The sequence below is a fragment of the Lutra lutra genome, chromosome 9 (assembly GCF_902655055.1).
Source record: "Lutra lutra chromosome 9, mLutLut1.2, whole genome shotgun sequence".
In the NCBI taxonomy this organism is placed as follows: Eukaryota; Metazoa; Chordata; class Mammalia; order Carnivora; family Mustelidae; genus Lutra; species Lutra lutra.
The window spans coordinates 87,119,137-87,133,220 of record NC_062286.1 but is presented as its reverse complement, the minus strand read 5'-3'; the positions used below and the strand labels follow the sequence as shown (position 1 = coordinate 87,133,220).

The following is a 14,084-nucleotide window of genomic DNA, read 5'->3' as shown; positions in this document are numbered from 1 at the left end:
CTCCTTGTGCTGCCTCCTGTGCAGGGTATCTGCAAAAGGGTACTCCTAAGGGCCTTTAGTCTCTGGACCTGAAGGGAGCAGCCTGAGCTTCCCCTGACGACGGGTGCCTGCAGCTCAGCTCTAGGCCCCTCAAGCCTTGTGGCGATGTTGTCAGGTAGTGTGGGGTACCTGAACTCAGCCTGGCCCTCTGGGCATCACTTCCCCACCCCCACTGCCTCCCACCCAGAAGGACACTCGGAACAAGGCAGCTGTGTGAAACCCTCCGCAGACGCCAATCAATTCAGTCTTCAGGAGTTTTTTTGGGCTTCCTAGTATGAGACTCTAACCCTCTGGGTCTCTGACAGTTTGTGACATTCAAGCCACTGAATGTCACCAGCATGATTCTCTTGTTCCTTTCATTGAGAAGGTGATTCTTCAGAGTCTTAACCCTGGCAGCCCTCTCACTTCCCCCTGGCTGTGGGCTCAGCCAGCACACAGCACTGAGTCATGTTCCTTCTGACACATCCGATGGGACGGAGCGCTGCCCCCGCGTGTTTGTCTGTGGGCTCAGCTCTCAGCTTGGAGGCCTGATGGGAGCTAACACCAAGCCTTCATTGTTGCTCTGCACGGGCAGTGGGCTCTCTGTGAATGTTGGCGGCCCACAGCAGCAGACCCCCTGGCTAGGCATGGTGGGAAGGTGCAAAGAAAGGAGACAGAGGAGTGTCAGGACCCTCAGGGACCCTAAGCACACCAGGAACGGCAGGTCCACGCAGGGAACCAGAAGCATAGCTCCACACGCACACACCTGTGTGTCAAGGATGCCGTACACCAGGCTGCTGATGGGTGTCGCCCAAATCTGATGCTTTATAATGAGACGGGAGAATGGCTCAGTGCCAGCTTGCCGTGGGCCACAGTTGACAGCTGGAGCTACAGGCGGTTCTGAAATTATTGATGCAGGGGGTGAGGAAAGAGATTCCTGAACTTGGAGTCACGGTAGGTTTTCCTCTCCTGGACGCTGGGTGCTGCGGTGCTCAGAGCTCTCGTGACCTTATCTGTCATGAGGTTGTACAGAAAATAACACAGGTGTCCCACCTGCAGGGCTCCTCAGGTGCAGGTGGATTTCCAGGATGATGCAGTGGTGGGCAGACCTCCCCTCCTCCTTCCTACTTAGTGGACCTGTGGTTTCCTTTCTGACTTGCGCAAAGGTGTCAGAAGGGTTAGCAAGACTAGGCAGTGGGCTTCCGGCAGAACTGCCAAGGAAGGGTGAGTCTGCTTCTGAGAGGCTCGTTCACCTTTCTTCAGTGTTCCTGTGCGGAGTTTGGCTGTTGCACTTGTGTCTTACAGACAGAAACCTCTGTAAGTCCGTTCCCCAGCCTCTTCTTGCAGGGGGCCTCTGCCTAAGTAGGTAAAGCTGATGCCCCTATGACATTGGTGTATATGTGAACACTTATTAAGGTAACAAAAGCAGCCTGGACTCCTGGGTGGCTCAGTCGGTTGGGTGTCTCTCTTCGGCTCAGGTCATGATCCCAGGGTCCTGGGATCAAGTCCTGCATTGGGTTCCCTGCTCGGCGGGGAGCCTGCTTCTCCCTCTGCCTGCCATCCCCCTGCTTGTGCTTGCTCTCAACCCCCAACCCCTGTGTCAAATAAATAAAATCTTAAAAACAACAACAACAACAAAAAAAGCAGCCTTCCAAACCTGCTTTTAAAAAATGAAAAAGGCAGCAGGTACCTATGAGGCATATTTTTCTTCCCTTTCCTGTTCCTTCCCATTTGCTTCTCCAATCTGGTGGCCTGAGCCCTAGGGAGCCCTCTTGGAAAGCAAGGCCACTGGGGGCTGGTATGTGCTGTAGAGCTGTTGGCGTCTGGCTCCTCTTTGGCATCAGGTGGCCAGTGACAGGAGGCACCAGTGTTGTTCTGTTCTAGTCATGGATTTCAGGCTGTTCTAGAAGGCAGTCCCTCCTCCCAGCTGCTCCCTTTCCACCAGTGCAAGCAAGCAAACAAAAATCCCCTGGCTCCTTCCTTCTCTTAAGGGTGAGGGAGTGCCTCAAAGAGCCTCTGCCTCAGTCTCTCCATTCTAAGCAAGTGGCATTCACTGCAGACCCCACAAGGTTGTTGTTCAGTACATGTTTGTGGAGCGCTGGTAGTATGCGGGGTGCCTGGAGCGCAGGTGAATCAGACACCGTGCCTGTCCCCAGAGCTCACCGTGGGAAGCAAGTATGAGTGACACAGTCTGGAGGAGGGGAGGATGGCTGAGCACAGAGGACAGAGCCCTGCATTCTGGCTGGCGGAATGAGCCAGAGAAGTGCCACCAGGAGATAACATTTAGACAAGAGGTCTGCGGAGGAAAGGACCTGAGTACAGGCGTGGAGACGTGGCAACATACAGGGGACACAATGGAGCGCGAGGGCCTCCCCCTTCCTTCCTTCTGTCACCCCTGTCTCCTGTCCAGTTTCCTGGGTCGTTCTCAGACTTGGCTGCGTGTGAGACTCAGCCGGGGTTGTCCAAGTACCAAGACGCCCACCGCCTCCTCCCTAGAGATTCTGGGCTAGTCTGACTGAGCGCCCAGCTGTTCTGATGGGCAGTCAGGGTATAGGACTCAGGTTCTAGGTACTGCCTCCTGCTTGCATGTGCGTCTGTCACCCTACTGGGCTAACGTGATCCCTGCCACGTCATAAGACCGTAACAGATGCCAGCTCCTTCCACTACTGACTTCGAAGGACAGACCGGTACGTGGGTGCACGCACTGTCCCACTCTCGGGGCGTAACTCGGAAGTACGGAGTGAGTTGTGGCATCACTGGCCCTTCGGCCTCAGTTCTGAGGTCAGTCTGTGCCCCTGGAGTTTTAAGGAACCCCGTTTTCCCATGACGGTGTGGCTTTTTTGGGAGGCCTAACTGTTGCTCTCCTCCTAGGTGTATGGGTCCGGGTCACAGACGAGGGCGTTCCAGTACGTCAGGTAAGGCAGCTGGCCTCCGCACTGCTTCCGGCAGGTGGTGCAGAGCCGACGGCCCGCATCTGTTGGATATGTGCATTATTTTCGCATCTCTCTACCATGGCATGGTTAAAAGTCCATTTTAATTTTCAGGTGGGAAAGCCCTTGGGGTTCTCTGTTTAAAAGGTAAAATTTTAGGGGCTCCTGCCTGGCTCAGCTGCTGGAGCATGCAACTCTGGGTTGTGAGTCCAAGCCCCAGGTTTGTGTAGAGATTACTTAAAATCTTAAAAAAAAAAAAAAGTGTACATGTAAGTCTGTGCCATTTATAACTCATGTGCTGATCTTTTACTGCCCCCTAGTGTTTCTTAGGGAAACTTGCCCAGTTCCTGAGAGCGACTTGATTTCAGTTCACACCAGTTGGACAGCTGTCCTTAATCTAAACCCAGCAAACCTACAGGTGGTGAAATCAGACCCACTTTAAACATGGCTTTCTGGGGCGGGGGAGATTGTCCTCATTAAGGGAAAGATAATGTAGACCGTCCTCATGTCAGATTTTATGTGGATGAGATTTTATGCGGATAAAAATAGATTTGAGAACCTCTTCTCATAGTCACGGTGGTAATTATTATCCTTTTCTCATTAACCCTCCTAAGTCTCGTGTGCTTGTTAGTTCAGTTGGTGACATCTTAAAATGCAGTTTGAGTTCTGGGAAAAGAGTTTATATAAACTATATCACTATAATCACTTGCATAGAACAAAATATTTCCCCCCATGACACTGTTACTATGAATTCTGTACAGGTTTCTGATAACCTGAATCATTGTAAAATCCAGTTCTGTGTTTTCACCTTGTAACGTAAATACCCAGGAATGCCTGTCAGTTGGAAAATGCTGCTCCTGCTGTGTCCTGAGGCCTTCCCAGGGTCCTGTAACTGTGAAGTGGTGCAGTGGCGGTGCACGTCTGGGCCACCTCAGCCACAGCGACCACATAGACTTCTGTCGGATTATGCGAGAATCCTGGGGAGAAGTCTCTTTGAGAAAAAGAACTGCTAGCAAATAATAATAATAATAATAAATTAATTAATTAAAATTTAAAACAGCCACTGTGGATTTTTTCCCCCAAAAGTGTCAGTTGTCACATTTAGTCTGAAAGAAAGCTATGAATAAACATATATCACAGTGTTTTTTCCTCCCCAGCCATGAGTGTCTTGTTAAGCAGGACGCAAAGCCCGGGGGTAAAATAAAACTGGCACACTTTGGTGTCCGAATATCTCAAGAAGAGACTTAACCAGGAAATACCAGGATCCCTCTAGGGCTGTTTTCATTTCAAGGCACTTACCCCGGGAACCATGTGCTCTGAGACAAAGCATCAAGTCACATATCTGTATCTGGACCATCTTAACTGGACTTTGTGTATTGAGTACTATTTTCTCGTAATAACACACTTTCGCCCACCTAACCCCCCCACCCCCGGTCTGTGCACATCATGAGGGAGTTGTGTGGTCGTCTGTGAGTTCCACCTCACTGGTGGTCCCCAAACTTCTCTGGCTAGGACAGCTCGTGAGGCGTCAGAGAGATGGCAGTAAACGGCAGAGCAGTTAGAGTTCCCTCTCCTTAACTGTGCTCATTGACTTCAAAGGCAGCACATGCAAAATTTATTTAAAAGCAGACTTTCTCTGCTGGTAATTAAAAGGTGTTAAGAATTCAGTGATGCACAGGGTGCACGCCAGCCCAGCTCAGGGGCGAACATGCCTGCAGTGCGTGCCGCGCCCTTGTGTGCTTCTAGGGCGTACCAAGCTCGCACAGCTTTCCCGACTTCCTGGTTTTGTTATTCAGGACTCCACTGAGATAATGTACAGTTTTGTTAGTTTTAAGAAGCTGGCTTTTTTTAAGAAACAATTAATTTTGTAGTTAAAAGTGCACAATGTCTGAATCTCCAGTTCCCTCACTAAGTTAACTGCTTCCAGAATCCACAGTTGCCTTGAAGCGGCATTTCCTGGCTCCTCAGGTCCGGGTGACCATACCATATGCATTCACATCTTGGCATGACTGTGTCTGATGTTTTCCCCGGACAGATTACAGCCTCATCCCCATAACAAAGGCATGCTGTCCTTTTTTTTTTTTTTTTTTTTTTTTTTTTAAAGTCACTTTGTCAAAATGACACTTTGAAAGAGCTTCAGGTTAAATGGGTGTGATCTATGCAATTTTGACCTTAAAAGTTGCCATTTCGATTATATAAAAGCTATGCCCCTCCGCCCCATGAGAATGATTGTGTGAATCTGTTGTCTTCTGGCTTCATGTGTATGCCTCCCACCCTCATTTCCATATTAAAATGGATTGTGGATGCTGGTGAATGGCAGCTTTTAACGTCTTCTGACGAATGTGCAGAGACTTGTGCCGTGAGAGACATGTCGTACTAATTATTAATTACTAATACTAATTACTGCCATCGTGATGAAGTGACTTTTTTTGCCCGTTTCTAGAAAAGTCCTCTGGAGTCAGCAGTTACTCGAATCTGTGCTTGACCTATGAGACTGGAACGGACTTTAGGGATGTTCCCTTAAAACACCCAATCATCAGAAACAAAAATTCAGAAAACAGTTTGCCAAATATCCCCCCCCCCCCAAATTTTTTTTCTCGGACAAAAAGGAAAGCAAAAACAGGTTCTGTTTTGAAGTTGACCGTAGCAGCCTGCTCCTTGCTGGTATTGGGAGGAGGAGGAGGGAAGGTTTCAGCACAGACTGCGTTGGGATCAGCAGAACAGAGCTTTCAGAGCCTTCTGAGAAGTACGGCTGACGGAAAGCAGACGTAGAGAACGTGCTCGTGAGCAGCAGTGAGGTGTCATTTTTACGAAGTAACTTTTTTTTGACAGAGCCACACTTTAAAAGCCTCTGAAAATAAGAACCAAACCTTGGTAAGCGAACGTTTGCTTACTCCTCTTCACCTCCATGGCCCCGTCGGTCACGATTCATCTGAAACACCCAGATCGCCGTCCGTCCCGTGCAAGGAGTCTGGGGGGGCGGCAGGGGGCTCAGGGGGGAATCGAAGGTGAGGGCGTAGGGAGCAGCGGTCCGGTTGATTTCAACACTGTGTTGTTTGGCTTTATCTGTGATTTACCAGTATGAGAATTACATACTGGAGCGCACTCATTTCAGTGGGTCGGAACTGTTGTTTTTTTTTTTAATCATTGCTTTTTCATATGGACCAGCCACGTGGGCTCACGTTTAAACATCAGAAGCTGTATTAACACCATCTTTTGGGGGCGTTTGTCTCTTTTATTTCTATTCTTCGGTCGTTAAAGGGTTTCAGAAATAGGCGGAAGTAGAGAACTTGCCCATTTCGCTTCCATTCCCGTTTCCCGTTTAGCCATCTACACCCCACGCGCTGCGAGCGAATCCCAGACCTCATATCATCACCCATGAATACCTGAGCATTCCCAGCCCCGCTTATTTGCAGGATTTTGTTTTGGCATCGGCTTTCCATGTGGGTTTTGGTTCTCTTCCGGGAGGTGGCGCGGGTCCGCGGCGGGCGGCGCCTGACCCAGCCTTCCATTCTCTTCCAGCGATCTGGTGAACGGCCTCGTGGCTCTCATGAACAGCAACGTCAGCAGCCCGGTCAACCTGGTGAGTACGGCCGCCCCTCCCACGCCCCCGGAACAGGCCAGAGTTTCGTGCTTTTGTGAAACCACGAAGAGCCGCAGCCTTTGCTTTATTTGCATGCGTGTGTTTGCTTGCTGAATGGTAGAGGGGGAGAAACCCCAGATCTGTGTGTGCCAAGGAGTAGCACGTCTGCACAGCACGGGTGAGTGTTTATCACCATCATCCTGAAGGGCTTGGGTCTAACCATTTGTGAAGCCTTTGATGGCGGTCCATAGACGCTTTTTGTGTGCGTTCCTTTCTCTGTAGTTCGGTGTCATCTGATTTCCCTGAGAATTAAGTGAGCTTTAGATCGAGGAGGTTAAGAACGTTTCCCAGGTTCTGATCACGTCTGTAGTTCAGCCGCCTGCACGGGGCTCCTTTGTTGCTTCTTCCTTCATGGCTTCCTAGGGCCCCAGAGTCTCCCTGTTGGAGGGATTGTAAGGTTCTTTTGCTCCGTGTTTCTAAGCACTTGTATTGCTTGGTGAACGTGTGTCTCTTCAAAGGACTTTATTCTGTCTCTGGCCAGTTCTCACTGGCAGGAAGCGTTTCCTTATATTTAGAACTGAAATCTCATTCTCTGTGAGCTACCCACTGGCCTTACTTCTCGGGGTGGGGGCCATTCAAGCTAGCCCAATGCGGCCACAGTTGGGTAACTTTCCAAGGATTGAGAAGGCAGGGTCATGCCCTCTGAGTCCCCTCCTCCCCAGCTCTCAGCCAGAGTTGGTGTTCATGTCTGGAGTCCTCTTACCCTCTCACTCCCTGTCCTCTGAAGAGCTTCACTCCATCTGATTGAAAACGTGAAGTGTCCAGAGCAGACCGCCCATCATTCTAGATGTTCTGCTCCTGCCAGTGGCCACTGACATTAGCGTATCGGGAGCCGTCCCCTCCCCTTGGCAAACCTGGGAGTCAGCTTCAGGTTCTTCTCCCAAAAACCACCTCTCTGGCTTCCTACAAGGTTTTGAGGTGCACAGGGGTGGCCGTGCCTGCTGATTCCTCAAAACCACCTTACTCAGAAACCTCTCTCTGTAACCAGCAATTGGAAACATGTTCTGTCGCATCTGTTTTCACTGAGTTGGGAGTGAGTTCTTACGAAATAGGAAAGTGGAGGTTTAACTCCCTTGTCAGGCTGTTGACCGCTTCTTCATGTACTTCTCAAGAAACATGAAATTAGAAATAGAATGAGACATGTCTTGGGAGCCTCAGTTTCTTCCGAGCACTTACCTGCCTGTCACTGTCAAGGCCATGCCACCTTCACACTGGCTCTTGCTCCAGGCCCTTTGAAATGTGGGTGTTGTCAGTGATGTCCTCCACTCCCCAAGGAGCCACAGTCTTTTCTTTAGATACTGGGTTCCTTCTTTCTTTCCAAGGGGGCCTTGACCCAGGGCCCTTTGAGAACTCCCATCCCTGGTAGGAACCTGTTCTCCAAAGTCTGAAGAGTGTCTGCGAATAGCCCTGACAAAGATGGGCCCCTTCCTCCCAAGTTCCCATCACTTCACTTTGCAAGTCAATCCTTTCTTGGTGCTCACATGTAGGACCTGGTCCCTGCCAGCTTCGGGCCAGACCAGGAAGTTGGAAGTGCAGCGTGTGTGGGACACCTGTTTGTCACACTTGATGGTGGTCTTTTATGATGGGGGAGGGGGTGGCAAGTAAGAGTAGCTGGATTGGGAAGGGAAGAGGGCCAGTGGCCGCTGTGTGATGCAAGGAAGGAGAAAAATGGCTTTTTTTGATGTCCCCTAAGGGCATGCTCACACTATAAACCACATGGAGGCTTTCCCTCTGGCTCCCCGGAGCCCTCACCTGCCGAGTGCATCTCAGTTCCTTTACTGCTCCCACGTGCAAGTTTGCAAGTCTGTTACTGCTTAACTTGTTGACACAGTGCACCCTGAGGGAATTATATTGTCTTATGAGGGCTCGTTTTGCAGACCCAAACTTCTATGCAAAGTGACAATGCAGTTACAGTAACGTTAGATACGGAAATTGTGCTGCCTCTTGGCCATGTACTATGTGTCCGTATTAGAAGCTCCTGACCTAGCCGAGGGGCATTCTTGTCAACAGACACTTAGTCTAGAGGACAAAAGCAGGACCAGACACAGTTTAGCCCTTCACTGGGTGGATCAGTCATCATCCCGATCAGGAAGCGCCCGAGGAAACACGAAGAGGCAGAAGCCTCGCGATTTTCCAAGATGCCGGAGTCAGCCCGTGGGTGCTTGGAAGACATGCATGGGGTTTGCGTGGCGGTCTCTGCTGTTGTTACACTTATAACCAGCAACCGTTTCTTCCTTAGGGGAACCCAGAAGAACACACAATCCTAGAGTTTGCTCAGTTAATTAAAAGCCTTGTTGGTAAGTAAGACCGAATGAATGAAATTGGCTGCACTCACCCTATCAGCTAATAACAACCTGATTAGAAAATGTGTAATTAATACAAGCTAATTGAATTGGATAAAAAGCAGAACTTTATCAGGAACACTTAATTGTCTTCTGATTCTTTAATTAAGTAATGGAAAGGTAACGATGCAGGGGGTGTGTTGTGTTCACGACCACCTCAGCAGGTGGGGGTGGAGTGGGAGGAGTAGATTTGTTCCTGGTGCTTGAGGTGGGACTATGTAGATCGTGCCACACAGGTGACAAGTGTTTGATTTCCAAACATGGGCAGTGATGACAATGAGATTTCAAAGAACCAAGCGGGAGCGGTACCCAGTACCAGCTTGTGTGTTTCTGATGGAATCTGTTGGCAACTTTCAAGTTCTTGGCAGTGCTGGCCAACCTGGCCGTGACACGTTGGCGGCAGCGTAGACACTGGGAGTAACCCCAGGGGTGGGCTCTGAAAGTCATGAGAAGCTTGTGTGTTTCAGACAGCCCTCGTGTTGCACATGCACGCGGGGTGAGCCCTTTGTCACGTCAGCAGGCTTACTAGAGCTCTGGGAAGTCTGGCTCTTGGGGAGGGTGCTTTGTTTTCCATGGTTGATCAAGATGTTTGATACAGGACACAACCAGATTGGAGTGTGGCTCCCTAGGCTAGACTGGGGTAAGCCTGATGGAGGACCTTCTGCTTGCCCACACCCCTGCTCAGCTGAGTTGATTCTTCGGGGCTGTCCTTCCTGATTCGGAGCTGTCATCTACCAGCATGTTCTTATCAGCTCTGGACACTTGGACAGGAAGGGGGCTGGTCTTCCTCAGTCATAAATTGCAGAATCGTGTCGCCCCAGCAGCCTCCCCAAGATTTGCTTCCCCAGCTTTCCCACTCTGGGTCTGCCTGTCTCATCCTAGGTAAGGCAGGGATGTGCTTAGGTAACAGTTTGTCCAGGATCTAGGCCATCCAAAACCTCTACCCCTAGTGGGGAGCCAGGGCCAGCATCTTTGGTGTCACCAGATGCTTGTTAGAAATGCAGAATCACACACCCCACCTGTATCTTCCAGATCAGAATCTGCATCTTGATAAGATCCTCAGGCATTAATAATAACTGTGCTTCTGTGACAGGCTGAGTAGCAATCCACCCTAAACTGCAGGGGCTTACAATAGCAACTGCTGTGTTTTCTGTGGTTCTGTGCTCAGGGCTGGCCTCCGCTGGGGGTTTCTCCTGCAGATCTTTGCCGGTGGTCCCTTGCGCGGCTTCCTTCTGCTGGCCAGCAGGGTCTGGGCCCCACTAGGATGCTGGACAAGCCAGGCTCTCTGTCTGCTGCACGTGGTCTCTGCAGCAGGGTAGCTAGACACCTTACGTGGCTCAGAACTCCCACCTGCAGGTGTATAAAGGGTTAGGTCTTCCGTAAGGCATAAGCCAGGAACTGGCCCACGGTCATTTCCTCCTGCTCTCTACTTGGTTAAACAAGATGACAGGCCACTTCTGGACCAGGGGCTCCTGCAGTGCATGACTGCCTCAGGTGTGGCTCCCTCGGGCCATTGTCCTCACAGGTGACCACACACAACATTTGCCACTTTTACTGACTTTGGAGTCTAGCTCTGTGCATGTGCCTGCTGTGTTAGCTGGTGGTGGGTGGTCTGCCTGGGGACGGGCAGCTAGGGAGCCCTGCCCTTCCCTCGGGAGTGACTGCCTCTTACCCAGTTCTCTTGGGGCCAGAGGTCCGGTCCCCCGTGTGACTCAGTGGCTCCGTGGGAAATGCGTTCTGTCCCCTACAGCCTTGTTCACTGCCTGGAGGGGGTTTCACTTTGAGGACTACAGTGAAAGTCCCCACCTGGAGTGGTTTGTGCTTCACTTACCTTTCTTTTCTCTTAATGCAGGTAGTGGAAGTGAGATTCAGTTTCTCTCAGAAGCCCAGGATGACCCACAGAAAAGAAAACCAGACATCAGAAAAGCGAAGATGATGCTGGCATGGGAGCCCGTGGTGAGTGCAGGGCCCTGTACTGTCCCATTGACAAAGGCCCACGACAGGTCCTTGCAGGCGCTAGTGTGCTTAGGCGGACAGGATGCAGGGTTTTCTCCAGCCTGTTCTGTGGCTTCTCCTTTTGCGTGTCTCATTCTGTGACGGGGACATGGGAGCCCACTGTGGAGTCTGCTTTTGTAAACTTGCACACGCACACGGCTTACTCCGTGAGAGAAGTGTCTCGGGCAATGGCCGCGTGCTCTCTGGTTGCCCTGACTGACCTGCCAGTCTCCACTCGGCCCAGGATGTCCTTGGACATGCAGGGCTGGGCGAGGTTGCTATGGGAACCGGGGCGAGCAGGGTCACCCCAGTTCCCAGGAAGGTGGAACACCAGGTTGGAAGGGTGAGACACCATAGGCCAGGGAGCAGTGACCCTCCATACCTTTCTGTTGCTCCTAGACTAAGTTAGACTCCTTGTAGCCTACGGGGAAATGCAGCGAGAGTAGCGTGCGTCCCTCAGGTGGATACGGGAGATACCCAGGGAAGCATAAGTTACTCAAGGGGCAGCATAAGAATTAGGCTTAAATACCGTCTTAATAGGGAAGAGGGGCATGTCGTCCTCTTCGAGGACAGTAAGTGATTTTTAAGAATGGTGAATGGGCCCTTAGAAGAACAGATGGGAGATGAGAGAGCCAGTGATGATGTACCTGGTGTCCATGTCTAGTGCCCTCCCCTGCTGCGAGAGTCAGTGCTCCCTGGTCATTGACCCCTCTGGGAGGGGACTCAGGACAGCTGAGTTTCTGTTGGGATGGCCTGTCTCTGGACTGACTGGTCAGAGGAGTGTAGAGAGAGCCTCGCCCTACACTTGTTCAAGACCCTGAGCCCAACATGGTCCATATACCAAAAAGCTCCCACAGTCCTGTTTTGAGGTGTTCTCTTCTGCTGCCCTCCAGAGAGCTAAGTGAATGGAATCCCACAGTGTTGGGTCTTAAAGGGACTCGAGAGTTCCAGTCTGATCTTTTTTTATCCTGGGAACTACAGCTCTGAGAGATCTGAGGGCTACAGGGATTTGTCAAGTGCACTAAAAATATGGTCACGCCCAGACCATACCCAAGAACTCCCTCCGCACAAAGCAGCAAGTGCACATGTTCGTTTTGAGAAGGCATTTGCCATGGGTCCTTTTGTAAGTAGAGCCCCTATGTTTTAAACAAAATATTTTTTGAAAAGCTAAATGCACACTCGCTATGTAGTAACTATTGCTTTTATCTTAGTGAGGTATGTAGGTTTTTTATTGTTCTGGAGTTTCGATGTGTAACATTCTAACACATTTAGAAGATGAGGCCTCTACCACTAGTTTCTCTTCCTGCTAGTTCCAGCTCATTAGTGATTTTTGAGGGATCTTGTCCAAGGAAGTGCTTAGTCGTATATCCATCCTGATTCTTCCATATGTGTCTTTCTGACGGTACTGTTGAGGCCAATTCGTACAGCAAACTGCCTGTTTAAAATGTACAACTTGGTAAGTTTTGATGTATTTCTCTACCCATGAAACCATCACCCCCGTCCAGGTAACAGAGCCTTCTCCCCCATCAGTTCCAGGTAGCCCTTGGCAGTGCTCCGCTCCCGACTTCTCCCCTTGTTCTCATGGGCAGCTGTTGGGATTTCCTGTGGGCTTCCATGGTGTTGTCATAGCTTCTTCTCAGACTTGGTCTGTTAGGTCCCGTGGGAGAGTGAGGTGTGGGGGTCACACAGGTGCTTCCCAAGGCACCCTCCCTCCATCATACACTTCCGAAAGAAAGGCACACACTCGCAGGCATTATTTTCAGGGGTTCTTTGTGGTTGATTCAAATTGGATAGACCCCAGATCAGCAAGAGGTAGTTCATGGTCTTTGGGGATGAGAGCCTGTCTTCTGTCCGTCAGGGGTGTAATTTGTCAAATCGCCCAGTGCGTTCTGAAAGCAGCTTTGGCAGGACCTTCTCCCGGCGAGCCGCAATGCCGTGGGAGCCTACCGCGTTGCTCTGAGTGTCTCTGCAGAGGGCAGAGCACTCGTCAGCACTTCTTCCTGCGAAGCCCCGGGGATGTCTGGCGTTTCCTGCAACAGTGACCTTGTCTCCCCTTCTCTTTAAACAGGTCCCGCTGGAAGAAGGTTTAAACAAAGCCATCCACTACTTCCGTAAAGAACTCGAGTACCAGGCAAATAATCAATACATCCCCAAACCAAAGCCCGCAAGGATAAAAAAAGGACGGACACGCCATAACTGAAAACCTCACTTCTCGGGACGGGAGATTCCGTTTCACACTTGATGGGATGTATTTTTTTTTTTCTTTTTTCTTTTCTTTTTTTTTTTTTTTAAAGAAAGACTTAAACAGGTGTCATGAAGAACAAACTGGAATTTCATTCAGAAGCTTGCTTTAAAGAAATGGATGTGCCTAAAAACTCCCCTCAGAAAACTGCAAATTTTGCCTTGCACTTTTTAAAATCTGTCTTTTTATGTAAAATAGGGTAGATGCATCTTTGCGTATTTTCACGTTTTTTATCTTGCTATGAGAGCATATGTCGTGACTGTCATTGACAGTTTTATTTACTGGTTTCTTTGTGAAGCTGAAAAGGAACATTAAATGGGGTGAAAAATGCCAATTTTATTTATAAAAGTGGGTACTTATAAATGAGACATTATACTATGCATAAAGGACAAAAACAAACAAACAAAAAATTTGGCAGGATTGTCAGGTGGGTGACACACCGGCATTTATTCTTCAGGCAGATTAAAGAATTCTGTTTGAGAGCTTTATGTTTCTTTTAATTCAGAATTTTTCCAAGGTCTAGTTTTTAGTTGCAAACTTGACTTTGAAATACTTCCGTTGGTTATCACGATCAAGGATATTTGAAATCACTACTGTGTTGTGCTGCGTATTTGGGGCGGGGGTGGGGGGACAAAGTTAACGTATTCTTGGTTAAAAGTGGTTAAATATGCTATTTTAATAAAATATTGGAACACACTGGCAGTTTTAAAGGTTGGCTCTCTGCTTCGCACAGCGTATTGTCGGATTGCTGAAAAAAATACCGTAGAATTTCAAGGAAAACTCCGAAAACATCCAGGCGGGTATAGGTAACTTGATGAGTGGGTGTTAAAAGCACTGCTCTGCTCCTGAGGCTGAATCTGCATATCATTAACTGCTGCGTGGAGAGACTTTTCTGGTCCCACTCAGGGTTTGAA

At 49.6% G+C, this 14,084-nt stretch overlaps 1 protein-coding gene across 2 annotated transcripts in view; it reads left to right on the top strand.

Moving 5' to 3' along the window:
* The window catches only part of UXS1 (UDP-glucuronate decarboxylase 1), an 89,836-nt gene extending 75,970 nt beyond the window's left edge, over positions 1–13,866 (top strand). For both annotated transcript variants that reach the window (XM_047745618.1, XM_047745619.1), the window contains exons 11-15: positions 2,890–2,933; positions 6,471–6,531; positions 8,831–8,888; positions 10,786–10,889; positions 12,997–13,866. In XM_047745618.1, the coding sequence (XP_047601574.1) occupies positions 2,890–2,933; positions 6,471–6,531; positions 8,831–8,888; positions 10,786–10,889; positions 12,997–13,128 (399 nt within the window). In that variant the 3' untranslated portion in view covers positions 13,129–13,866. The remainder of the gene's footprint in view (positions 1–2,889; positions 2,934–6,470; positions 6,532–8,830; positions 8,889–10,785; positions 10,890–12,996) is intronic.
* Positions 13,867–14,084: the final 218 nt, after the last annotated feature.